Source organism: Drosophila persimilis, unplaced genomic scaffold (genome assembly GCF_003286085.1).
Source record: "Drosophila persimilis strain 14011-0111.01,24,50 unplaced genomic scaffold, DperRS2 tig00000780-arrow-arrow-pilon, whole genome shotgun sequence".
Classification (NCBI taxonomy): Eukaryota; Metazoa; Arthropoda; class Insecta; order Diptera; family Drosophilidae; genus Drosophila; species Drosophila persimilis.
Window position 1 is genome coordinate 1,189,631 of NW_020825353.1, and position 25,541 is coordinate 1,215,171.

Sequence of the window (25,541 nt, forward strand, 5' to 3'; positions counted from 1 at the left end):
CTCTCTCTCTCTATCTACGGTCCAGCCCCGTGGGCGTGAAGGCGTTGAGGCGTCTCCGTAATCCTGGCAAATTTGATATACTTAAGGCGCTGCGGCTGGAATGAGTTGCAAATTGGTTTAACTGTGTCTCAGTCTGTCCTGTCTCCTTGTCTCTCTCTCTCTCTCTCTCTCGCTCTCTCTCTCTCTCTCTCTCTGTCTGTCTGTCTGCTCGTCCCCGTAGAAGTTGCCCTCAAGCAATAAAAAAATATGTATTTTTTTATGTATTTTTTATGATTTCTTCTCTGGGATAGCATGAACCCGTTAAATGAGCCGCGAAAATAGTTTCCGTGTCCTGGAAATTGCAAACGAAAATGTGCCATAATGCGATAAGGTGTAAGGAGTGTAGATAAATATTGTCAAGGATTCGGTTTCGTCTTCTGTTTATTCTTGGAAAGATGGTCTTTAAGGTAAATCGATTTAAAATGGATCAAAGGCACATTCAAGGAAGTAAAAGAGAAGGTAGAAGTTTGGGTTTCCGTATTGGATGGGCTTTACTTCTGGAAATAAATAGATATGCCCCTTGTTTAGGTGCCGCAATGGATTCAGTAGCACTCGAAACTAATCTTGGGGTTGTGGAATATTAGCCAAGTTCAGGAGATTAAAGGACTTTAATCTCTCTTTAATCGAGGCACTCAGAGAAAAAATCACCATTTTGAGTATAATATGAAAATATTTGATTTAAATATGTAACAAATTAAATTAAATAATTGCCTATTGAAATTAAATAAATTTATTTTAAACTGTTTTATATCTCGATTAAATATGGACCGTAATTTCCCTATTTTTCTATTTAAAAGCCGAATATTTAATTTAAATTTTTGATTATTTCTTTGTATCACTCGTATGTGGGCTCTACACTTAAACAAGAAAGCTAGTTCTGTGCACTTTAATTTATTAACTGAACAGAGAATCTTCAGGAGAATCTAGCTTCTACAGATTGGAAGAATTATGGAGAGTTACTTCACCTTTAAGCTACAGGAATAGCGTGAAAATTCCCAATGAATTGATTGGATATCCTGGGTAAAGTTTAAGAAATATCATTGGGCCACGCTTCATGAAATATAAGACCGCTTCCGACTATATTAATTGATCCCACGATACTCAAGCCACCACTCCGATACCGTCCCTCCCATTGAAGACCCCACCCACACGCACACCCACACCCACACCCATATAATTTTAATTAAAATTCGCGCACTCAACCATTTCGAGGAGAATGGAAATTAATTTGCAAAAGCAAACAGAATAAACCGAAAACCATCGAACCAATTGCAATTGCAGCGACATGGGAGTGGGAGTCAGAGTGGGTGTGGGAGTCAGAGTGGGAGGGGAATCAATCAAGCGTAGAACGGAGACCATGGCAAACAGTTGCCAAACAGCCCAAACTCCGATGTCCGTCTGATTAGGCAACAGTCCAGTCGGCTACCGGAACTACCGTCTGAAAATGAAAATGTTTATTAAAAAATTTTCACTTTTACATAAATTTGCAAACAGCAGCGGCCGTGGCGGCAGCGGCGGCAGCAGCAGCAGCAGCCGGAAAAAGACCAGCAACGGCAGCAGGTACTACCAGCTGGTGCCATCTGGATAGATGGATGGATGGATGGGAATGAATTGGCCACGCCCATAAATGGGAACCGCCCCCGTTGACGGTCTTATGTACGGAACGCACACACTACGGTTGTCTCGCTCAGACAGCGGCCCTGTCTACCCATTGGATGCGTCACCCGAACCGGTTTCTGCCCAATGCCAAAGGGAGGCCATTGGCAGTGGCAAGAGCAGAGTGGATACAGCTCGGCACATACGTACTACGTACCATAGATATCTGTATATGTATCTGTCTGTATACAAGCGAAGTACGTACTCCTATGTATAGCGGCGCCAAGGGGTTGGGTTGGGCTCGAGTTGCGTTCGGGTTGGGGATGGTGCTGGAGATGGTGCTCCAAGTGTGCTCCACTTGAAGCCAGCTGCTCCTACGCTTTGTCGTTTGTCTAAATGTTTGTGTTGGAGCTGCGGGAATCGCGTGGGTGCGCCAATGAGTGGATGGTTGAGGGTGACGGTTGGCTGAGGGCGAGCCGAAGGGGATACCTCAAAGGAAGCTACATCAACTACCGGTTTTAACTGGCAGATGCATTGATTTTTTCGCATACCCTGTGGCGGGGCTCGAAAAGGGCTGCCAGGACTCTTCAGCCTCTTTGGGAGTGTCTTCAGAATCAGATTAAAGCCCGTATTATTTGCTTGAAAAATATAGGTATATTTTATTCTTTTTTTTGTTTTTGTTTTGGCTATTGTATGCCGAGGCTACTCGTACAATCTATGTATTTGGTTACAAATATACTAGTAAATCAAAATCTTTTAGTTCCGGACTTGTGTGGGCTCTACCGGAAGCATCCTCCTAAGCTATTAAACACTACTCGTATAAATGGTTCTGTTCCGACTATGTACATTACATTAAACACATTTTGGGAGCACATTAGTTCATGCACCGTCTGCCAATGGCGTTTCGCTTGAAGGGTTCGTTCGGTGTTCACAAAATAATAAAGAAATTTACGAAATTATCCACTCTACTATAAATTAAAAAAAAAAAACACAGTTTTCAAATAACACTTATGAGCTACAATTAAACAGAAACGTCCTGAAACCGTATATGGTCCGCTATGGTCTCCTCCTGTTCCTCTGGCAGAGATCTCTTATGGATTCCGCAGTGCATCATTGATGACACGGAGTATATCGATTTGTAGATCTGTAAAGGCCACCGGCTCCATATGGGCACTGCGAATCTTCATGGCCACTGCCTTAAAGAAGGCACCGATTTCATCCTCCTCGCTGTTGCTGCCGTTGCTGCCGCTGGCTGGGAACTCCAGATGTCCGCTCTTGAGGGGTGAGATTTGATTGGAGTAATAGCGTGAAGTCGGTGTGGAGCACGGCGTGGTGGCCGCGTTCTGATAACGTGAAGTCAATTCAACGTCCAGCTTCTGCTGATAGCCCCCAGCAGATTGCAGCTGCTGTTGCTGCTGCTCCATATTACTCGAGGTATCGTTGTGGTGCTCATGTTTGGTCAAGGCATTGCTAACACTCTGAACGGCCATGTACACAGAGCTTTCGTCATGGTCATAGCCCACCACGTGCTGTTCTTGCTGCTGGGAAGTCGGCTCCGGCACCGTTGTGCTCTCCATTTCCTCATCTTCATCTTCCTCGTCCTCGTCGTTGTGGTGCGCATCGCCATTAATGTAGTTCTCAATGTCCATTTCATCGTAGCTGGCCACACAAAGCTCCCTGGCCTGCTGGTTCTGCTCCTCCTGCTGCTGCTGCTGTTGCTGCTGCTGCTGCTGCTCTTGCAGCGCGTTGGCCAACTCCGTCTTGTGTGGACCCGTCAGGGGTGGCAGGGACATGTTAAGCTGTGAACTGCCCGAGGACGTCTCCATGGTGTTTGGCTGTGTCGGCGGTGAGTGGGAGCCATGACCACCCAGATGCTCCTCTAGATCATGCTTGGGCAGCAGCATGCTGAGTGGAGGATCAGCCTCACTGAAAAAAATGCCAAAGTAGTTACAAATATTCTTCACAGAGGAGCCAGACAAATGTTGGTGCCTTACAGCGCCTTTTGTTGTATGTACTTCTGAAGGAAACTGAGAGTGTCGTAGTGCTTCCAGCGCGATGTGGCCTCTATTTGCATCAGGGTCCTCAGACGTTTGTGCTCGCGTGCGTATTGGTCCCGCAAGGCTTTCCACTTAAGCCGGCATTGTTTCACTGCAAGGACAGATAGTTCAGAATGTGCCAAGCAGTGCCAATTTAGGTGAAGACTCACCCGACTTCTTTAGTTTCCGTGCTATCTCCTCCCACACCTCCATCTTTAGCTTGGCATTGCGATAGTTTTCATTGCCATAGTTGTAGATCATATCCTCCTGCTGTATCAGCGTAATCAGTTCTTTCTCGAAATAGCTTTCCATGTTGAGGAACGTGTGTATGGGATCGTCATCTTCCTCCTCGGCGTTCGTCGAGTGATTATGCGTCGACGCCGACGTTGTCGTGGCTGTTGTTGCCTTTGTTGTGGCCGCAGAGTTTGACTGATTGTTAGTGGCATTTACGCAGTCGACAATCTCCACTACGGTGGTGGCATTCTGCGTGCCGCACTGTACAATGCTGGAGGCTGTCGTGGCGCCTCCTGCATCGGTCAGATAGTTCCAGTTATTGCCTGGCTGGGCCTGCAGTTGCTGCTGCATGACGGTGTTAATGTGATTGGTAATGAAAGCTGATCCAGACTTCTTGTCGGTGGCAGTCGTGACGACCCCTGCCCCAGACGACGCTGTAGATGGCACATGCTGTTGCAGAAACTGAACAATATTGCAGTTGTCCAGGAGAGTGGTCGCGGTGGCATCTTCGATCTTAATGCTGCCGGTTAGGTGCAAGTTCTGACTGCTGCTGCTGTTGCTGCTAAACGAATTGCTTATGGGCAGCGTGAGGGGCGGCTCTGTGGACACAACACCATTTGCATTCTGTCCAGATCTTCCCCGATAGCTGCAGTAAACAGAAAATCTTAGTGGGCTGTTTATTGACCCTGGGGATGCTACTTACTTTCGCGCCAGCGCATATGGACGCAGAAAGTCCAGTTCCTTAAAGTATTTCCACTTGACGGGCTTGGCACAGGTTTTGGCGCGCTTCAGCTCGCGGCAATATTGATCCCTCAGGGCCTTCCATTTGCCCTTGCATTGTGTGTCTGAAAGACAGAGAACATGACTCTGAGGGTCACCATGGGGTTGCAGGCTGCAGGCTGCAGACTACTCACCTGACCAACCCACTTGTCCGCCAATCTCGGCCCACTTTTCGTCCTTGCTCTTTGTACTGCGATAGTGCGGATGCTTGGGATTGTACAGGCACTGCTGCTGGGAGACGAGCGATAATAGAATCAGTTCTTTGGGTATGCTGACCACATTATCGGCCAGACTCGAATCCATGCTGAGATTTCCGAGTTGCTGCTGCTGCTGCTGTTGCGGCGACTGTTGGTGGTGTTGGCTGGCACATGGTAGAGGCTCCATTCTACGTTCCTTTATTGATACATCCTGCTGGCGGGGCGGTCTGTTTATTTGGTTAATTCTTATAAATAAAAGCAAGGCAAACAAAAATGAGGTGACCGAACAGCTGGCCAATCAGTTGTCTAATTAGTGTGACCAGGCTCGCGCCGCTGCCAGTGTGGTGCACTGCCGGGCGGGCCACAATTTTTGGCCAAGTTGGCAGCCCCGACACTGTGTTTGTTTCGAATTGTAGCGCGTAAATAATGTCTTCAATGTATTGTATTTGTATTAAACTAATCCAATTAGTTAATTGCATTACCGCAAAGGCAAAAGAAAACATCATAACATGTAAGCGAAACATTTTCTTCAACATTTAGTTTGTTTTGCGACGCGGTGCGATATAAATCAACATTGACTTGCAAAAAATTGTTTTCCTTTCGGTTTCGTCCCTCGATTAATGCTCAATCATGCCTAAAATTGATCCAGAAACACAGGCCCTATACGACGAAATCAATGGCATGATAGAGAAGTTTAAGGTTGCATTTTTTTTCCCCCCTAAGCTGCTCCAATCGAATGGGATTTAAATCAAACTTCATCTCGTTGCAGGAGGACCAAAAGGCCAAGGCGGATTGCACGTTGGCCGACAAATGCGGCGACATGAGTGATGTGACCAAGATCCGCTTCTCGTCGAAGAAGATTCTCAAGGGTCACATCAACAAGGTCAACTCGGTGCACTTCGCTGGCGACTCGCGCCACTGCGTCACTGGCTCGCTGGATGGCAAACTGATCATCTGGGACACATGGACAGCCAACAAAGTGCAGATCATACCCTTGCGATCGGCCTGGGTGATGACGGTGGCCTTCTCGCCATCGGGGAATTTCGTGGCCTGCGGCGGCATGGATAACGCCTGCACTGTCTACGATGTGAACAATCGCGATGCCTCGGGCGTAGCCAAAATGGTGCGCGAGCTCGTGGGCTACGAGGGCTTCCTCAGCTCCTGTCGCTTCCTCGACGATAGCCATTTGATCACCGGATCGGGCGACATGAAGATGTAAGGTATCTCTCCATCTCTAGAAGAGTATTGGCTGTACTATCACTTTTGTATCGTTGCAGCTGCCATTGGGATCTGGAGAAGGGTGTCAAGACAATGGATTTCAATGGGCATGCTGGCGACATCGCTGGCCTGTCGCTGTCTCCCGATATGCAGACTTACATAACGGGCTCTGTGGACAAAACTGCCAAATTGTGGGATGTACGCGAACAGGGCCACAAGCAGATGTTCTTTGGCCACGACATGGACGTCTCCTCTGTTTGCGTAAGTACATCTTTCAAGCTTCGTCTCTCGAAAATTGCATCATAACGTTCTGTTTTGGACAGTACCATCCAAATGGCTATGGCTTCGCCTCCTGCTCGGAGGATCAGACGGCGCGCTTGTACGACTTGCGATCGGATCAACAAATCGGCCTGTACGCCCCACCCCAGAAGAACACGGGCTTCACTTCGTGCGGTGCGTCTTTGGCGTGCTTTTCGCCTTGACTTTTGACAATTTTTAATCTGATTTTGTGTTGTGTGCTCATTAGCTCTATCGACCAGCGGGCGCTACCTAATGTGCGGCGGCATTGAGGGCATGGTGCACTCGTGGGACACGATGAAACAGAAGCATACGGGTGGGTATTGGTGGATGGGTATAGACATGGTGATGGAGAAACCTATGCAAATGCTTATATCGATTTCTTGTTTTGTCTCTCGCCCCCCCGCCCGTCCCTGCCATAGGCACACTGTCTGGACACGAGAATCGGATTACTTGCATCAGCCTGTGCCCCAATGGCATGTGTCTAGCCTCGACCAGTTGGGATCAACAAGTGCGCCTGTGGCTCTAATTAACTTTCTTTTTTGTTGTTTTTTTTTTTGTTTTTGTATTTGTATCGCCGCGTGGACAACTATGAGTTGGTCGCAGACTTCGTTGGCTCTAATCACTCCCAACTCCCGAATCCCGACTCCTGGCTCCAATCCAGTCCAATGGTCGAATGCCGTCGTCTAATAATATTTACTAACTTAAAACGTAGCTGTGGCGAGTAGTTAACCCAGAGCAAATTGCATGTGCGAGAATAAAATCTATAAAGTAGAAAACTAACAACAAAAATACGTATCCTTCTTATTCTTCGTTATTCTTTTCTGTTTTTATGAGTTTCATTTGTGGTCTTTGCAGCTCCGTTTATCCATTTATCAGGGATCCGAACTCCTCCCTTCCGTAAGTCCCACATTAAAACCAGTAAGTATTATTCTTTTTTTTATATATATTTTTTATATTTTTCTTATAAAAAATACTTATACAATTACGAAGATATTTTTGTGCTGCTGCGATTTTTGGCGCTTGGTTTTTTTTTGTTTTTGAAAATTATCTTTGAACAGATCAAAGAAGCAGCGAAGTAAATTAAAAAAAAAATCACTTTATCATCAACATAAATGAGAAACGAAACAGAAATAGTACGAGCAGATCAAGGAAAAGATATAGGCATCAGGAAGGGAAAGAGAAAGAGTTGAGAGACAAACAGCGGACTATAGGGGGCATAGAAAGTGGAAAGTGAGAGACGAAACGAAACGAAACGGAAACGATAAGATTTGCATAAATAATAGAGGGGGAAACGAAACGAAACTTCTTTTTAGGATCACACAAGATGCAACTAATTGAGTATTTTTGTGTAGATGGTTCAACATATTGTTTGTTTGTTTGCTTGTTTGCTTGTAGGGTTTTTGTTTTTGTGGGTGTTTTAGTTTATCAGACTCTCGGTGGAACTACTATGAGTTGTTCTCTTGTTGGTTTTGGAAAAGTAAAAGAGCAGGAGAGTGTTCTGCCTTAGACGGAGAAGCCGTCGCCAGTGGGATCGAGGATCCAGGGATAGTTATTGGGGCACTCCATGCACGTGAACAGGCGCAGGGTCTCGCCGGGCAGCTCCCGAGTGGTCAGGGGGCAGGCGTTGGGCAGCGAACAGTAGGGCTGGCCCTTGACATCGCACTTCTCCTTCCACTCCTGGAAGTCGCGCAGCGAGTTCAGCTCGGTGGGGTTCTGCATCCACTGGATCACCTGCAGGTTGGTCACGAAGAACACATCGTTGCGGCCCAGCATCTCCTCGATGAACTTGACCAGCTCGTCGCGGTACTCCTTCTTGGACTTCAGCCACGAGGCGTGGAAGTGCAGACCCAGAGGGGCACGGTTGCTGTTGTAGTGGCGGTTGAAGTTGTGGCGCAGGAGGCGCGCAAACTGCTCGCCAGAGGCGACGTTCGAGCAGGAGTCGACCATGTGGCAACCGGGCAGGGACTCATCGAAGGTGGGGTCGTCGCGACGATCCAGCTCGTTCATCACCATCTCCCACACGGGATGGCTACGGGAGGGGCAGTTGTGGGCGTTGCCGTTGCACTTGTGGGGCATGCGGAAGTACAGGGTGTAGGGCCAGATGGGCACGCGGCCCAGGGAGGCGGTGATCGAGGCGTCGTAGACGAAGAACTGATCCGCCATCATCTCGAACTGCTTGTTGCCGCCCACACGGAGGTAGGGGGCACGCATGCCGATGATCGAGCCGTCGGTGATGTTGGCAAAGCGCTCGACAATCAATCGGGATCCGGCCATCTCGGCCAGCCAATCGTCGTAGCTGCCGCCGGACCAGTAGTTGGGATCGTCCTTGTGCGTCAGCGAGAACACGGAGATCTCGTGGCCACGACGGTGCAGATCCTGCACGGCCGAGTAGTTGGTGTACTTGTGCGAGACGAAGAACGTGCCCTTGATGGAGCAGCCGTTGGGGTTCTGGCGCTGGCCATTGAAGAGATCATCGTACAGATCGATGTTGTCCACGTTCACGGCACCGTTGAAGGTGATCGTGATCATCTGGGGCACCTGCTGGGGCTCGATTCCGCCGGGAATGCGGGTTCCGTCCGCCGAGCAGAAGCAATCGGGCAGGGCGCACTGGGTGGGATCGCACTCGGGAGCACGGTTGGGATCCTCATCGACAGCTGTTAAGTTGGGAGATTAGTCTGTGTGCTGGGGATCAGGGCTTGTCAAGGGACAGGTGACACTCACAGCAGGCGTTCTCATCGGACTCGTCCTTGCAATCGGGCTTGCCGTTGCAGAAGAGCTCCTTGTCGAGGCACTCGCCATCGCCGCAGGACAGCTTACCCTCTGGACAGATGGGCTCATCCGTCTTCAGGATGGGCTTGGCCTTGCGGGGCTCTGTTGAAACGTGCGAATGAGAGATGGTGGATGGGGGTTAGATCAAGGATCATCTTGAGGGTCTTGTGCCTAAAGTTTGGTTAGTGACAACACATGTCTAAATTTTGAAATGAGAAATATACATATGAATGCATGAGTGCGGTTAGTGCGGTTGATTTGGTGAGTTTGGTAGGTGGGTTAGCGGGTAGTGGGTGGTGGGTGGTGGGTGGTGGGTAGTGGGGTGTGGGGTGTTTCGCAACGATCACACCATTGTGTTGTGGTGTCTACCATTTGGTGCGGGTTAGGTTTGTGTTTTTGGATTTTGGATTTTGGAGTGGGTTAACGGATTTGATTCTACCAAAGTTCCGAATCTAACATTGCTGACTACTGTATGTACAAGTGTGGTTCCAGGAATTGATTTGTTTTGTTTTGTTTTGGTTTTTGTTGTTGTTGGTTTTCTAGCTTGGTTGTTGTTGTTGTTGTTGTTTCGGCACACTTACTCTCTTTCTCATCGCAATTGGTCACCTTGGCCTTCCAGTCGCAGGTCTGTTTGATCACATCAAAGGCCAAACCGGAGGGACACTGAATTTCTTTCAAACCCGATTTAGTACATCTAAAAAATAAAGTTCATTTTGTTGTTGTTTGATGTTCATGTTGCTTTTGCTGTAGCTGTTTGCTGTGGCTGTTTGCTGTGGATCTCTACATTCTTTGGCTAGCTAAAAGAACTTTGGCACTAAGTGGGGAGTCTTCAATTTAGGGGGGAGTCTGGGTGGTAATTATGCAATGACACGAACGATATTTCAGGGGGAGTTTTGGTTTTGGTTTTGGTTTGGTTTGGTTTTGGTTTGGTTTAGTGACACAGACACAAACGCACAATGAGCTACGAGGCGCACACACATACGAATAGACATAGTGAGAGACAGATAGACAAAGACAGAGACAGAGTTAGGAGGGTGGAAGATTGGGCATTTGGGCTGAAAGCCTTTGGAAGTACTATCCGGAGCCGGAGCCGGGGGCTATCGGCACTCGGAACGGTGGGTTGTGGCCTCTTGTGGGCCCCACTTACTTTCTTGGACATCGCAATTCTTCACGTTCGATTTCCAATCGCAAAGCTGTCGCAAAACATCGAACGCCAAGCCGCCGGCACATTTAATCGGTGCCAGGCGATTGCTGCCATCTTCCCCGGCGCTGTCGCACCTTTCGATACCGATACAAAGAGTTGGTTGGTTGGTTGGTTGGTTGGTTGTTTGGTTGGTTGGTTTTAAAGAACAATAGCATAGCCATATAGACTGCAGGAAATCGGACAATCTCTGGAAGTTGCTTGGAGTGTGCTCCCTTACCTGTACACCTCGCGGCAGTCGCCATCGGCCTCCAGGCGGAAGTACTCGTCGGCGGGACGATCCGCACAGACCTCCTCGACGTCAACGCCCTCCAGCTTCTCCTGCTGGGATTTTCCTGTTTGAAATGGAGTAAATGAGTCTGGTTGCTTATAAGAAAGTGTGTAAATCATGGTTGGAATAATCATCATTGGATTACGAATTCGGGCAGTATATATTTATGGCTATTCATATTTGATCTGGAATACGCATTCCTTTGGATTTTATCTTGTTGTGTGATAAGCATAAGCCTGTTCTATAATACCTCATAATAATATATTATAATATAATAGTGGCTCGAACTGTTTTCGTACTCCAAAGCGAACAACCGGTTTGGTCTGCGCTGGTGGGGAAATACGAGTGGCAGTACCACTACCAGTACCAGTACCGAGTACCACTTCTAGCCGACCGACCCAAAACAACTCTCATTTTTGTTCATAGCCACCGTCTTTATCTTCATCTCGCGGCACGACGCGGCGTTCAAATGAAAACGAAAGGGCAACGAAAGCTTCGGGGCTCACCTGCCATTTATAGGCGCAGACATGGCCATATCTCCAGATGGATATGGAAATGGAAATGGAACTGGGGAATGTGCCAGCCTGGTTGACTGGCAGTTTCTCACGTAAGGTGTCTGCTCAAACGGGTTCGGTTCGGTTCGGTTCGGTACGGGGATTGGCTAACCTAACTGTTGTTGGTGTATTGGGAACCCGTTTTCGGTTCAACATTAAAATGATTATTGCATAAACAACGTTGCCGAGTCCAAAAATATATTAAAACGGAACCGATTGCCAGCCAGCCAGCCAGTCGCAGGTTTTGCTCGTTTTGCCTATGCTAATTTTGATGTTTTTTTTTTTTTTGGCTTATGGCCAACTCCGGTTTCGTCCTCATGCCACAGTTTTTTCGGTTTCCTTTTCGATTATCTTTCCATCTCCATCTCGATCACAATCTGATGTTCGCTCAGCTATTTCTGGTTTCTGGTTTGAGGTTTCTGGTTTTGGGGTATTGCATCACCGATCGAAGGATAAATTTGATCGATCGCATGCCGCTAATGACTTGCAACAACTCCGATATTTTCGATCATCATTTTTTCAAGTTTATTTGCCTTGGCCAACGACCGAAGCCGCCGAATGCCGACTGCCGACCGCCGACCGCCGAGTGCCGAGTGGTTTGTTTTTGAATTTATTTCATTGTTTTTTTGCAACCTTGCGAAAATTCGCCGTGGAGTTTCCACCGATAAAGGTCGATTGGGCGAAGCCGACGTGGCGGCTGCTTAAGCTCTAAGTGCTACTAAAGCTACTAATTTCGAGTACTCACCAGCTGCCATGCACAGGCACATGATGGACACAAAGAATGCCCAGTGGATACGCGCCATGATTTATTTCCAGCGCCTTCTAGACCATCGAATAAAAACAAGAAACAGCAAAAAAAAAAGAGGTTAGCCAGCACGTAAAAAAAAAAACAACTCTTAAATCGAAAGATTATACATTTAGTCAGTACAGAGGGAAGAGAAACTTTGTTGAAACTTTGTTGAAGACTAACATTTGCGCACTGAGCAACTGAACGGAATGAACAAGACCCTGTCTGCGGACTCTGCGTGGGGGATGATGATCGGAATGGAAGTGGAGTGAACGGAGCACTCTTCCAATACACAGCCACGCTTACACTAGGTGTTGGCCGGGGCCAACGAGTTCTATTTATTAAGCCGTGGTGTGTCTTGGCCGCGGCCGTGTGGTGGGTTTCGGGGCTCGGAAGCTCAACACTGCAGCCCGGGCAGCCCGGGCAGCACGGGCAGCGGCAGGCGCGCCGGCGCAGAGCTTTCGACGGGGTAGCGCTGGGGCGGCTCTTGTGGATCGTATTTTAAAATGCCAAGGCATGAGGGCGAGCCGAGGGTGACACGAGGGCGAGCCGAGGCCGAGCGGCTCTCCTGTCTCTGTCTCTGTCTCTGCCTCTGCCTCTGTGTCTGTGTGTGTGTGCGAGTGTGAAGAAAGGTTAATTAGCATTTATAGGCGCAGGTGGGAGCGCGGGATCGTACCGATATGGGAATGCACACACAGTATATGCATGTATTTGTGTGCTCGATTGTGTGGGTGACTTCTCCGACTGCACCTCTGGGGCCTGCTGCTTTTGGGGGTTCGAGTTCGGGTACGGATTAGGGCTGGGCTGGGCTCTACTATTAGTTAGTCATCGTCTGATCGTCTGCGTCTGTCATCTTAGACATAAATCAAATCCAAATGCCCATCAATCTCTTTCTGCCACTGACCATGAATTGCCAAGTCTTTTGTTTGAACATCTGCGACATCGGATTGGCTTGGCTTGGCTTGGCTTGGCTTGGCTTGGCTTCATTATCTCTCGATTCTACCACTCGATTCTAGCCCCAACCCACCACCGACTATTAATATACAAAATCTCGATTTCGTAACTGTTTCTTTTACTCCTTTTTGTGACACTTCTCTTCGGTTTTCTTGCACACGTTTCTTGTCTAGTTACGATTACTTTTTATTTTCACCCGAACGATCCGAGAATCCCAATTGCGGACACTCGCTGCATATTAAAGAAGCCCGGCCTGGCTGGGTCTGGAACTTACGATGAGCCTCCCGGTGTCTGTCCGGGGATCGGTTATGCCAAGCACATCGCTCGCATAAAATTCTTGTTAACGTGGCTAAGACACTAAAAGGTTATTAAACCTCTCCTGCCGCAGGTATTCCAGCAAAAGAGAGTCTTGTTTTCGATTGCCGCTGAGTCACCAGTTGTTAAATTTACCTCCATCTCTGGCTCTGGCTCTGGCTCTGGCCCTGTCTCTGTCCCTGCCTCTGCCTCTGAAGATCATGAGGTTTTTTTAATTAATGTCAAATTAATGATGCCGTTGTTAACTGTTTTTGCCTTGTTTACCCTCTTTTTGCACTCTCCGTTCGCTGTTATGTAAAGCAGATGGAAGAGGTGCAGGGGCACAGCAGCACACGATTTAAGGGCCACCACATACCAAGCGATCGGTCCAGGCCAGGCCAGGCCAGGCCAGGCCAGGCCCTGTTATTCAATAAGCGATCCCCGAGTGTGTGTACACAAGAAGAAACAACAGCAACAAAACGGAGCATGTTTGCGGATATGAAATTGTTGGGGACAGCCCGCAGAAACCTTGTGTGCTCCGGGCATACTCCGATCCCCATCCAGTTTGTAACGGGAATCGAGAGAATCAACAGGAAATGGTCAACATTTGCGCAGGGAATGAAGAATCAGAAGATTCGGAGATAAGCATAGCGGTACACGTCTCAAGGGTTTGAGAAATGAGAGTTCCTTGGAGGTGTTGAACCATAAGACCATCAGAGGTGTGTCTTCAGAGAGAAGGAACAGAACTGATAAGCTGATCCTACCAGAAACACTCAAACAGACTTGATTTATTTTCCCATTGTAGCGATCGATAGGGCAATTGATCATCAGCACGAATCTGTCAAGTGTTTCTCCAATGGTTTCCCCCTTTTGCTTTTTTATTTGTTGACTGCATCACTTAGCCGCTGATCAATGGACCAATAGACAGCCCCATGCCAGAGCCAGAGCCAGAGCCAGAGCCAGAGCCAGAGCCATGTCAATTAAGTTTTATTCGTGTCCGATCTAGAAGGAATCGATGGCTGGTGGCGTGTTAATGCAATTTATTCGAGTATTTCGAGTATATGTACACATTGCATAGCCATTTCCTGAACTTGAAAACGAGTTCTGTTGTGGTGTCGCGCAGAGAGCCTCAGGCAAATGAGAACATGCACAGACGGACAGAAAGGCCGTGCCAACGTGGCAACGTGGCGTATGCGCATTGTGCGGCGGGTGTGCTGGAAAATTCTTGGAATTGCCACAGATGACAATTACATTTTAATTGCGATATACTCGTACTCGTACGATTTACCAATTGCCAATTACCAATTGGATGGAGTCCACAACTGGAGTGGAGTGGAGTGGAGTGGCAGCCACACGGGTGAAGGTTGCCGTCGTGCCACTTGGCACGAAGATGCTGCAAAAAGCGGTTCACCTTCTTGCGGCTGCTGCTTGCAAAATTGGTTGCCGATTGCAGGTTTTTGTTTTTTTTTTTCTTTTCAGTTTCTTAGTTACAATTAATTTCTGCGCTCTGGTGTGATATAATCCCTCAATCTCATCGGAAAGCCAGCCAACGAAAAAAGACCCAAAAAAAAAGCTGATTATTATTATTACTGTGCTGCATCTTTCCGCTGTTTAATCAACTGTTAAAACTGGTTTTTCAATTAGAGTGAAAATGTTGATGATGGGCACTGGGCACTGGGCGCCCCAAAGCGATGACCAGATGAAGAGTGAAAATCGTTTTATTTTATCATCGTTGGTGTTTTTTTTGTCGATGGGTTTTACGGATTTACATAATTTAGTTGCCCTCGATTTTGTGGCTGTTGTTGTTGCTGTTATTGTTTCCGATTTGATTTAAATTTGTAAGCGTTTTAACCTTTTTTTTTTTTGGCAGCTGCTGTGGGCTCTGCTTTGAAAGGTCGTCCATACGAGTTTACAGAGTGAGTGACACACTTTTGATCCGTACAAAAACAATCAAAAAACAACGCCCCGCCAGTGGGCTTTTCCATGGTCCTTCGATCAATTAACGCATAACTATTTTGCATACTAATTGGAGAAGCAAAACGCTTGGATTAGACCTTTTTCCAGCAGCAGCCAAAGCTGTCCTTGATCAGCAGAGCGCTCAAGCTTGGGTCGTCTCAGCCTCAGTCTCAGTCTCGGGCTCGGTCTTGGCTGAGAAAAGAGAAATTTCTTCGTACAAAAACGGAATTGTTAATGAAGGAAATGGTGTGGAGTGTGGAGTGTGGAGTCTGGTGTGATGGCCAAGACAATAAACCGAGCCAAGTCGAAGTTGAAGATGAGCCTGTAAACTGTAAAAGAAATGCATAACCATAAAAACAGAAAAAATCAAAAAAAAACGCGAGCTGGAGAGTTGCATAACGGGCCCCTCACCACCCTTCGTCCGCTTTGTTGTATCTTCTCCTTCTCCTTCGCCATTGCCTTCTCCTTCTGGCTCTCCCTATCATCGTCATCGTCGTCATCATCGGCTTCGATCCGCACCGGGGGACGGCTAGGGGCTGTGGGGCTGTGGGGCGTTTAATTTATGGCAAGCCAAGAGCATCCGAAGGCCTGTAGCAAATAACGGACTTTCTTTTTAGTATATCTTCAGTATTTAAGACAATGTGCGTGTCTCTGTGCCTCCATTGCTGTGTGTGTGTGTGTGTGTGTGTGTGTGTGCGTGTGGAAGAGTGTTTGTTTGCCTTTGCCTTTGACTTTCAATTTTCATTTCCATTTGAAAAACTCATCATCGGCAATCAACTGCGATCTGTTTCTTTTCTTTTTTAAACATTTTCAACAGTTTGCCGACTTGGTGATTATGCAATTATTTCATTTGCGGGGAGCCTCATCCGTAAATGGCCTGGCCTCTCTCCTGCACTGCCCCCAGGGCGACGTCACAGCCCCAGCACCTGGCTGGGTCCCATGTCTGATCACCTTGTCGCATTGACGTCACCCGAATAGCCAGTAACTAGCATATTCACATAAAATGGAGCAAGACTCTCAGAACCAGGAAGCATATTCGAGAATTGTGCGGCTGGTTAGCCGCTGCCACTTGTCGGACACACTGGTAGGAGAGACGCGAAGAAAGCAGAAGCAAATGAAATTAATTAATAGAACAGCTGTGAAGCTCTAGAGAGAACGATGGGAAAGGGAAGCTGCTTAAAATCAGAAGGAAGGGTGTGTGGAGACGAAGTATCCTTTTACTCTGCCATTTTTCGCAGATTTCCTGCATGGATTTTCCGAGCTAACTCATTTAAACTGTGCTTTTGTTGGGTTGTACTACATATATCCCCACCCCGACTACATCGACTGGGATCCACTGTGCAGCTGAGGACAGGGGCTGTCCTACCTGCCAGCCTGCGTTTGTCGTTTGTCGTCGTCCCGTGTGCAATTTATGCAAATCGCCCACTTTGCAACTAGTTCACTTACCTCGGCTTGGCAAAAGTAAAAGTTTGCTCAAGTTACACTCACACAGATGCACACACACAGCAGCACACACACAGCAGCACACACACGGCATGGTGTGGCGATCGTAGGGAACTCGTTTTTTGGGCCACTTTTTGAAGCCTCAGAGAGCCGCTTACCTTGATTGGTGATAAAACTTATTTATGCGTCGAATTCGTACCAAAAAAGCTAAATAATATTCATTTGTGCAGCTAAATAAATGTGTAAAGCATATAAATATCGTATGAATTTCATATGTGTCTGTGAATATATCTCTGTGGTATTTCCAGCAAAAATTTGCAATGCTTAAAATTAATTAGCAGCTTTTTCGATTTGTTTGGGGATTGCGCAAAGAGCCCCCAAGCCCAGACCCATGTCACACCCCAAACCGAGCCAGGCCCAAGAACCAGTTTTGGCCATCTCCACAGCTCCACAGCTCCACAGCTTCACAGCAGAGCCAAATCTCCATCTCCACAGCCATCGCCAGCGCCAGCGCCATCGCCATCTCCTTCTGCCTTTGCTTTGGCTTTGGTTTTGGTTTTGGCTTTTGCATTGATTTGTGCGCATACAAATTAGCAAATCTCGAGAGGCATTTTATACTTTATGTGTGTATATTATAGACTAATATATCTAATTCTAGACCGGATCGACACTTTGGAGCGTTCGGTGTTAGGTGCCCGAAATGAAAAACCTGAAAATTACCATATGAAGGAGGTGCCTGGGGGTCTGCGGGGGGCTGGGGGCTGGGGGACGGGACTCGCAACTGAAATCGAAACTGAACACAAAACGCGTTATTGTTATTCAAATTTGCGGCTTATTTTTTCCTGTCGGATAATTCCGAGAAACTGGTTAGTAAGTCAGTGGGTAGAGTAGGTAGCATACAAATTGGGTTGAATTATTGTGGTTTCGATTTCTGTTGCTGGGGATCGCCTGGGTCTCCATGCCATAACCCCCCACCCCCCATAAGCTAAGCCCATCTGCATTTATGCATTTTTCGGCTGTTTGATGAGCAAACTGAGAGAGAGAAATAATATTGAGAAATCCATAATTTGTTTTCTTGATGTTTTTTTTTTTTTATATACTTTTTTGTGGTTTTTTCGTTTTTATTTTTTATCATTTAAATATACACATACAAATTAACGTAAAACTACAAAAAAAGAATTTAGACACAAGTGTGGATGTGGATGCTGTTGATTCTCCCTTGTGGTTGGTGTTGTTCGCTTTTTCGCTTTTCTGTTGTAGAGTTTTTCTTTCCATCTTTTCGTCTCCATCTTGTCTCAATGTAACCGTAACACAGCAAGGACTTGCCCCGGGGAGGCGCTCGGAAAGTCAGTCAATAAAAAAATAAAAAAAAAGTCTTGAAGGAAATTCAAAAATTGTCGATTGATCGAGTGGCTGTGGAGTGGCTGGTAGAGCTCAGAGAAAGGAGCCTCGCCAGAGGGACAAGAACTGGGACTGGGAGTGGAACTGGGACGGGGGGGGGGGGGGGGGGGGAGGGGCAGAAAGATCATCTCGCTCGCTGACTTAGAAGAAACCATCGCCAGTGGGATCGTTGACCCATGGGTAGTTGTTGGGGCACCGCACACAGGTCTGCAGGTTGATGGTCTCCCCGGGAACCTCCTTGGAGGTGAGCTTGCAGGTGTTGGGCACCCAGCAGGCGGGCTTGCCCTCGACCACGCACTTCTCCCTCCAGGGCTCGAAGTTCTTGACCTCGCTGATGGTGCGTGGGTTCTGCATCCACTGGATCACCTGGGTCATCGTCACGAAGTACACATCGTTGTGGTTGGCCAGGATCTCGTCGATCCAGTAGAGGAAGGCGTCGAGGAACTCGGGATTGTTCTTCAGCCAGGCGGCATGGAAGTACAGACCGAGAGGAGCGCGGTTCTGGTCGTAGTGGCGATCAAAGTTGTGGTTCAAAAAGTTGTAGAACTGATCGCCGGTCAGGATGTTCGAGCAGGAGTCGACCATGGCACAGCCGGGCAGGTACTCGTCGTTGGCAGGATCCTCGCGACGGTCCAGCTCGTTCATGACCATCTCCCAGACGGCATGCGACCTGGTGGGGCAGCTCTGCAGGTTGCCGTGACAGCGGTGGGGCATGCGGAAGTACATGGTGTACGGCCACAGCGGGGGGTTGGACAGGGGCGCCGTGATGGTGGAGTCGTAGAGGAAGGCCTGCTCCTCCATCATCGTGAACTGGTTGTTGCCGCCCACCCGCAGGTACGGTGCGCGCACGCCCACCACCGAGTTGTCCGTGATGTTGGCGTACTTCTCGGTGATGATCCTCATGCCGGCCATCTCCTTGGCCCAGTCGTCCACGGTGGCGTTCGACCAGAAGCGCTCCTCGTCGTTGTGCGTGATCGAGTGGACGGCGATCTCGTGGCCCTTGCGGGCTGTCTCCTGGACGGCCGAGTAGTTGGTGTACTTGTGCGAGACGAAGTAGGTGGCCTTGATGTCGCAGCCGTTGGGGTTCTTGCGGCCCTTGAACATCTCCTTGTACAGCTCGATGTTGTTGTTGTTGATGGCATCGTCGAAGGTGATCGTGATCATCATGGGCACATCCTTGGCGGGCAGATCGCCGGGGATCGAGGTGCCGTCCTCCGAGCAGAAGCAGTCGGGCAGGACACAGACAGCGGGATCGCAGGGAGGAGCACGATTGGGATCGTTGTCGATATCTGCAAGGACAAATAACGACAAAAACTGTATAGTAATAACTCGAATACACATATCTCTTTCCCCCTCGTGGATCTATTGATCTTTAGCAGGAATTTACTGGCTCTTCGATCACCGACAATATTTGTATTCTGCCTGCGCTTGCGCTTTTGCTTGCCGGCTCAAAAGTTCACTCAACTTGTTCACATAAATATTTAAACAATTAGCTAACTGTACAGAGTGTGGTATGTGCCTGTGGCTGTGGTTGTGGCTGTGGCTGTGGCTGTGGCCGGGGCCGGGTCTGGGGCCGGGTCTGGGGCCGGGGCCGGGGCGAGGGGTTAGTTCAATGAACCGACACAGTCTGGAAAAGCAATCAAGAGAGGTGGTGGGAAAACCGAAACGCAAAGTGAATGGAAAATGTCTACACAGTCTTCCACTCGAGGAGTCTCATTTTCATAGTACATATACAATATATATTTCTCTTTCATTATTATTTTGTTGTTGTTTTCTGGTGGGAAGGGGGGCTTGGTGTTTGAGCAATTTTCAAGCCTGATCGGGGATTCAGAGAGCGTTCACTCGGTAGTGGGTGACTGACGGACTGCCCCACCCACCACTCCACCCACGTGTTCGGCCATTCGTTAGTCGGCCATATGCAAATGAGGGCCATCTGCTTTCGGGCCAAAACCAATTGGTAAGCCTTGCACTTGCCACTGGCCACTGCCCAATGGCCATTCGAATCATTTGCGAAAGTTTTCATAGAAATTGGCGGTAATTATTTTGGTGTTGTCTCATTTGGCATTTGCCTTTTGATATTTGCTGCCTGCTATTTGCAGAGTGAAATGGCAACGGGTGGCAGGCAAAGGCCAAAGCATTTTGTTGTACAGCAAAGAGTTTTTCGCCTACTGCCGGCTTTTGTCTCTCTTGTGACCTTTTTGTCCGGCATCTCTGGCTGTCGTCTTGGCTGGTTTCCTTTCGCCTCTTTCTTACACATTTGCCAATAATCTGTCGTTAAAGCCAGGTGTTATGTCATCCCGAACCGGTTCGGGGAGGCATTCAGCATTCAGCATTCAGCATTCAGTATTCAGCATTCGGCATTCGGCATTCATTGCTTACCATATTCCCGACTATTATTGACTTTTTTAGGGCTTTGCCTTTATTTCTTTTATTTATTTGCTTTACGGTCTTTTTTTTTTGTGGCCAGGGGGAACGGCTGAGATGTGTAAGCTGGCTTATTGAGCGTCATTATGGCTATTTCTGAAGAGGATGTGGCCAAGACGGCGATGGAGAGATGAAGTCGGGCCGGGATCACTGGAGGTGATTGATACAAGCTCGGGTTGCGAAATACAAGCCCAAACTCCCTTTCGATTCCCCCCAATATGCCAATTTTCCCGCAGTATTTTCCATAGTTTTCTTTGTCCAACAGGGCTTGCAAAATTCGTTTTTACACGTTCCTTATTGCAGTGCCTCTAGTGCCAAAACCTACAAAGTATGACCATCTAATCGGTCCCCTCAAGTGACGTGGGCTTCCTCATTGTGGAGTGCGGGGCTAAACTTGGGCTTTGGTTATCCAATTGTTTACAAGTTAATGGTCCGCTGAGCATTTCAAGAGTTACGCCTTCTGGCGCTGTGCATGTTTTTTCCTTGCATTCAGCCAACGCGATGTGCAACAATCTACAAAGAAGCGAGGTCTCAGAATGAGCTTCGAGCACGGTGGCAGGCGGTGGCTTATGCCTGATGGCTCTGTATCTGATATCTGTACGGATCGGCATTAATTAGCTCGTTAAGGCATCGTTTATATGCCACGTGAGTCTCTTGGGGAAATGTCGCTCGTGCCAGGTGATCGTCGCAGACGATGAGCAGAGATATACATAGTACTAATCGCATCCCAGACAGCCCCGGCCCGACCCGATGCCAGTCTTCGGTGTCTGTTGTTATTGGTATTATTATAAATTAGTTGTGGTTTTTACACAGTCTGCTGTCTCGATGTTTAGTTTATTTATTTTGCTGCTGCTTTTGGCTTTGGTTTTTTGCGGCTTTTTGCAATTGCTAAAAATATATACAAACAAATGCGACTGCGGCGAATGGAATGGGTCTCTTAAGCCGCTTATGTAAGGCTAATTTACACATGAATCGAACGCGCTTCGGAACGCCTATGGAGAGGCATTTTGTTGTGCTTCGATTTGATTTCTATTAAGTCCAAGGTTAGCGCTCTGTTGCGATGGATGTTGCTAATTAGTGATTTAATATTTCATATGCGAGTGCTCGTATCTACCAGAGGTACGAGCAGTACGGGCCGGGCAGTACGGGCTGCAGATCTTGGTAATTCATGTGAGAGATCTGCGGATCGCTGGGGGCCCCCGCAGGGGGGGGAGGGGGAGGGGTCTTTGTGTCTGACATTTCATTTCGTTTCCATTTCACACTTGACATTTCCACCCGAAAGTCGATTTCCATTAGAGATTCGTGTCGGGGCCGGCCGAGACGCCGCTAAGGGCCTTTACGAAACCGGTCGGTGTCGCGGATCTGTGCAACAATGCAGCAAGAGTCGGATCGGATCGGATCGGATCCGTTGCATGTAGGCGTCATTGGCATCCCAATGATCCTCGCCGCATCCCCCAATCTCTATCTCTATCCCAATCCCAATCCCAGACAGACACTTGTATGCCGTTGTCGGAGTTTTCGAGAGCCGAGTGGAGTGTCTGTTTCTGTCTCTGCCGCTGTCTCTGTGTCCGTCCTCTACCCTCTCTCGGGGCTGTAATGGTCGCATTGAAGTAATGTCTTAAATGCCGTCAACCGGTTTTAAGGTGCGACTCTTGTTGCGACTGGAATAACTGAAAGAAATTCGACTTGGCGCCCGGCCAAAAGACAAGACAGGCGGACAGGCAGACAGCCACACATAGGCTTGAATATACATATTTGAGCCACTTGAAGACTTACATCTTGAGATGATGGAGTAATAATACTCAGCCTATTTTGGGAAAGCCAATCCCAATCCCAATCCCAATCCCATGCAATATCTGGCGGCTTACTTCTATAGAGTGCTGAATCATTGTGAATCATTGTTGTCAAATGTCAAATTGAATAGAAAAGTGCTCCAAAATTAAATGACAGATCACTGGATTATAGCTTCGCTCGATCCTTGATCCTCTCAACAAATAACTCGATTTTTAGGGCTTTGGATTGTGGCAATGAGTGGGCAATGAAAAGATAAACCTCATTAATCATAGTAGCCATGGGTTTTTGGAAACCTCTCTGTAACTGAATACCCCAAAAGGTGTCTGCACGACTTCTTGAATTATTATAGTATTTTATCTTGGACTCACCACAGGTGTTCTCATCGGAACCATCGGAGCAATCCTTCTCGCCGTTGCAGAAGAGGCCGCGCTCAATGCAGTTGCCATCGCCGCACGCGAGGAAGCCGTCCTGGCAGAGTGGCTCGTCCGTGTGGAGCAGAGGCTTGACACGGCGCTCCTTGTTCTTGGACTTGCAGTTCTTCACCGACTCCTTCCAGTCGCAGGTCTGCTTCTCAATGTCGAAGTACAGACCGGCAGGGCAGCGAATGGCTTGCAGGCCCTGCAAGGATACAACGAATACGGGGAAGAAACCGAGGGTTATGGGTGTGTGTAAATCAATCGTGTGGCTGTGCTGGACCTACCGATGAGGTGCACTGGATGACGTCGCGACAGTTGTCGCCTTCGCCGGCCACCAGGCGGAACCACTCGCCGGCATCCTTGTCCTTGCAGAGCTCCTTCTCGAACGACTCCTCCTTCTTGGTCTCTTCGGTGGTGGCCTGTCGCTTGAATCGGAGCAGCGGATCGCTGGCATTGGCTGTGGATGAACGGAAGGAGCAAGAGGAAACCAGAGTGTGGTTCGATTTGTCAGTGAGTGAGTTGCCAAACCGGAAGAATTTCAATTGCGAATGTGGGTTGGGTTGGGTTCGGTGCGGACCATGTCGCCATGTCGCCGTGGCTCTCTCTGGCACTTCCTGTTACAAAAGCACAGATCGAGTCGGGCACGGGCATGGGCACGGGCATGGGTATGGCTATATGCTCGGCTTTATAGTATATGGCTTAGATATAGATATAGATATAGACATGGCATGTCGTCTGGCTGGTTGTGTTGTGTTGTGTTGCTTTGTGTTGGCCTGCAAACACGTTTGGCATTATGAAATACGATGTCACCAGAGAACCGAGCGCAGAAACACAAAAATATCTGTCTATCTGTCCGACTGTCTGTCCGTCTGTCTGTCTGTATTGTATAGAAACAGAAATTGTTCCATGGCATTCCGAAAACTTGTTGCGCCTGCGCTATAACTTTGACATTTTGCATTTCGCTGGCAGTTGGCAACAGTCCGTGTCCGAGTCCGAGTCCGAGTCCGCGTCGAGGGGGAGTTGCCACATTTGCATAACCGTTAATTGACAGCTGGTAACAGTGGCAGCACCAGCAGCCAGTATTTATTTATGTATGTTTCGTTTCGTTTCGTTTCGATTCGTTTCGCCTTCATAATCATGATCGATGGCCTGTCAAAGTCAAGAGTCGCTCGGCGTGCCAGGAGATCTGCGAACTGCATTCATCGGAGAGCAGCTTAAATGTCAACGGGAGTGTAGTATGTGGTATGTGGTATGTGCTATGTGGTGTGTGGTGTGTGGTGTGTGGTACGTGGTATGTGCTACGTGGTGTGGGGATTTCTCTTCGGCTCAAGGTACGGGGCTCCCTTGAAAAATGAAAGTTGTTTTTTCACCAAACTAGTCGGAGCCACTTATCTGCTCGTCCTTTTCCTTTGCATAATCAAGGTTACTAAGCCTCACATTCACATCTCGAAGACTGCTTTTAAATTTCGTTTCGATTTTCCCCTTTGCGTTTTTGTTTTTTTCTTTTTTTTTTCCTTCATTTTTTCTGAAGGCCGAAGACCAGTCGAGCCATTTTAATTGATGTCTTGACAACTTCCGCCAGCCGGGCCAAATGCAAATTGCAGTTCAATAATTAAAACTTAAAACTAGGTGGAATGGAAGCGGAGAGAAGCAACATATACTTTAGTGTTTCGGCTGAGACCCTCTTACCTTCGTTAAAGGCCGCCAAAGCCAGAACGGCAAAAACCACAAACAGTTTTGCCATCTTTGACTTAAGGCTGACTGGAAATCTGTTGAGTATTTCGTTCGTTTGCGCACAGTTTTATTGGGTTGTTTTTTGTTTTCTGTTACGGTTAACACACAGTAAGGAAAAACACTGGATTTGGAGATCGACGGCTGAGAGCAAGTTTTGTCCTTCCGATCGCTATCAAAGCTCCATTTACACTGTCTTATACGAGCCGCGCACAATTTCTCGAACCCCTCTCTGACACCAAAGCCCCAGACGAAGTCGGATTTGCTTCTTTTATTACACGGCGGCCACGACGACGTCTCTTTCGTGCCTCTGTGGTGGGTTTTGGAAAGCGTCGAGCGCACGGCCCAGCAACGTTCAGCGTTGAGCTTTCTGCAGTCTCCGTGCACGATCCACAGCGGGGTAGGTGGCTCCGAAACGCGATCCACACGAAAGCTCTGTTCAGTACCAAGCCCGGCTTTTTCCGCTTGTTTGTGTGTGTGTTGCACAAGTCTGTGGCTCGGTCGTGACTGGATCGCTGCCTGAAAGAAGAGAGCAGTGCGGCACTGTGGTGGTGCTCTTTTATATGCAAAATGGTGGTGGTAGTCGGTCTCTAAAGGGGTTCGTTCGCATCCACTCTGCTGCTCAGCTTCTCTGCTGGTGCACTGTGGTGCACTGTGGTGAGTAGCTGTGGACAATCAAGTGGACTGCATGTGTGTGGAGTGCCGTGGAGTGCAGTGGAGCTCGGTTTGCCATTATGCAAATGGCATTCTTGGCCATAATTTATATGCGACCATCTAGGCACTTCTGGCAGATTCCAGAAGGCCTCTTGGTTCTTGGCTCTGTCTGCTGTCTGCTGTCTGCCCAACCTGGCCTAGCCCTCGCTTCTGTGTGTCGGAAGTGTGTCAGTCTGGGCGTGCCCACGCCAAACACACCGTCAAAAAACCACTGCATTTTGAATGCCCCCCACATACACACATACATATTCATATGTCTCTGAAGTTGCTTTTTATTTAAGTATACCTAATGCCCGAGCAGAGGGTACATGGATTTTTCAGTTGTGTCTGTCAACAGTGCGTATCATTAATGTTTTTCCGTACTAAATACCACTTGAAACCGTGGCAGCTAAGGAAAGGGTAGTTTTGACAATATTTCACATGTTTAAGTTA

At 48.1% G+C, this 25,541-nt stretch overlaps 4 protein-coding genes across 6 annotated transcripts; 1 reads left to right on the plus strand and 3 right to left on the minus strand.

Annotated features, from left to right (window-relative positions):
- Nucleotides 1-2,279: 2,279 nt before the first annotated feature.
- Nucleotides 2,280-5,133, minus strand: LOC6602397 (putative uncharacterized protein DDB_G0287113). The gene is made up of 5 exons (XM_026992678.1): nucleotides 4,820-5,133; nucleotides 4,609-4,750; nucleotides 3,842-4,551; nucleotides 3,630-3,783; nucleotides 2,280-3,561 (listed from the first exon to the last, which is right to left on the minus strand). Exons 1-5 carry the CDS (start codon nucleotides 5,067-5,069, stop codon nucleotides 2,727-2,729), a joined length of 2,091 nt encoding a protein of 696 aa, XP_026848479.1. The 5' UTR covers nucleotides 5,070-5,133; the 3' UTR covers nucleotides 2,280-2,726.
- A 379-nt stretch (nucleotides 5,134-5,512) lies between these two features.
- On the plus strand, nucleotides 5,513-7,191 carry LOC6602398 (guanine nucleotide-binding protein subunit beta-2). The gene is made up of 6 exons (XM_002027414.2): nucleotides 5,513-5,581; nucleotides 5,652-6,097; nucleotides 6,160-6,361; nucleotides 6,424-6,553; nucleotides 6,627-6,713; nucleotides 6,820-7,191. Exons 1-6 carry the CDS (start codon nucleotides 5,513-5,515, stop codon nucleotides 6,924-6,926), a joined length of 1,041 nt encoding a protein of 346 aa, XP_002027450.1. The 3' UTR covers nucleotides 6,927-7,191.
- Nucleotides 7,192-7,325: 134 nt separating this feature from the next.
- On the minus strand, nucleotides 7,326-12,019 carry LOC6602399. 3 transcript variants are annotated; one of them, XM_026992646.1, is made up of 5 exons: nucleotides 11,941-12,019; nucleotides 10,591-10,729; nucleotides 10,317-10,447; nucleotides 9,122-9,271; nucleotides 7,326-9,054 (listed from the first exon to the last, which is right to left on the minus strand). In XM_026992646.1, the coding sequence occupies exons 1-5, from the start codon at nucleotides 11,996-11,998 to the stop codon at nucleotides 7,904-7,906; spliced, it is 1,629 nt and encodes a 542-aa protein (XP_026848447.1). In that variant the 5' UTR covers nucleotides 11,999-12,019; the 3' UTR covers nucleotides 7,326-7,903. The 3 variants fall into 3 exon arrangements, with proteins under 3 accessions (XP_026848447.1, XP_026848446.1, XP_026848445.1); XM_026992645.1 differs by having other exon boundaries at nucleotides 10,591-10,705; nucleotides 11,941-12,011; XM_026992644.1 differs by lacking the exon at nucleotides 10,317-10,447 and adding an exon at nucleotides 9,751-9,863 and having other exon boundaries at nucleotides 11,941-12,011.
- Nucleotides 12,020-18,138: 6,119 nt separating this feature from the next.
- LOC113566560 lies at nucleotides 18,139-24,869 on the minus strand. Its single transcript, XM_026992643.1, has 4 exons — nucleotides 24,354-24,869; nucleotides 22,949-23,121; nucleotides 22,617-22,866; nucleotides 18,139-19,319 (listed from the first exon to the last, which is right to left on the minus strand). Exons 1-4 carry the CDS (start codon nucleotides 24,406-24,408, stop codon nucleotides 18,172-18,174), a joined length of 1,626 nt encoding a protein of 541 aa, XP_026848444.1. The 5' UTR covers nucleotides 24,409-24,869; the 3' UTR covers nucleotides 18,139-18,171.
- Nucleotides 24,870-25,541: the final 672 nt, after the last annotated feature.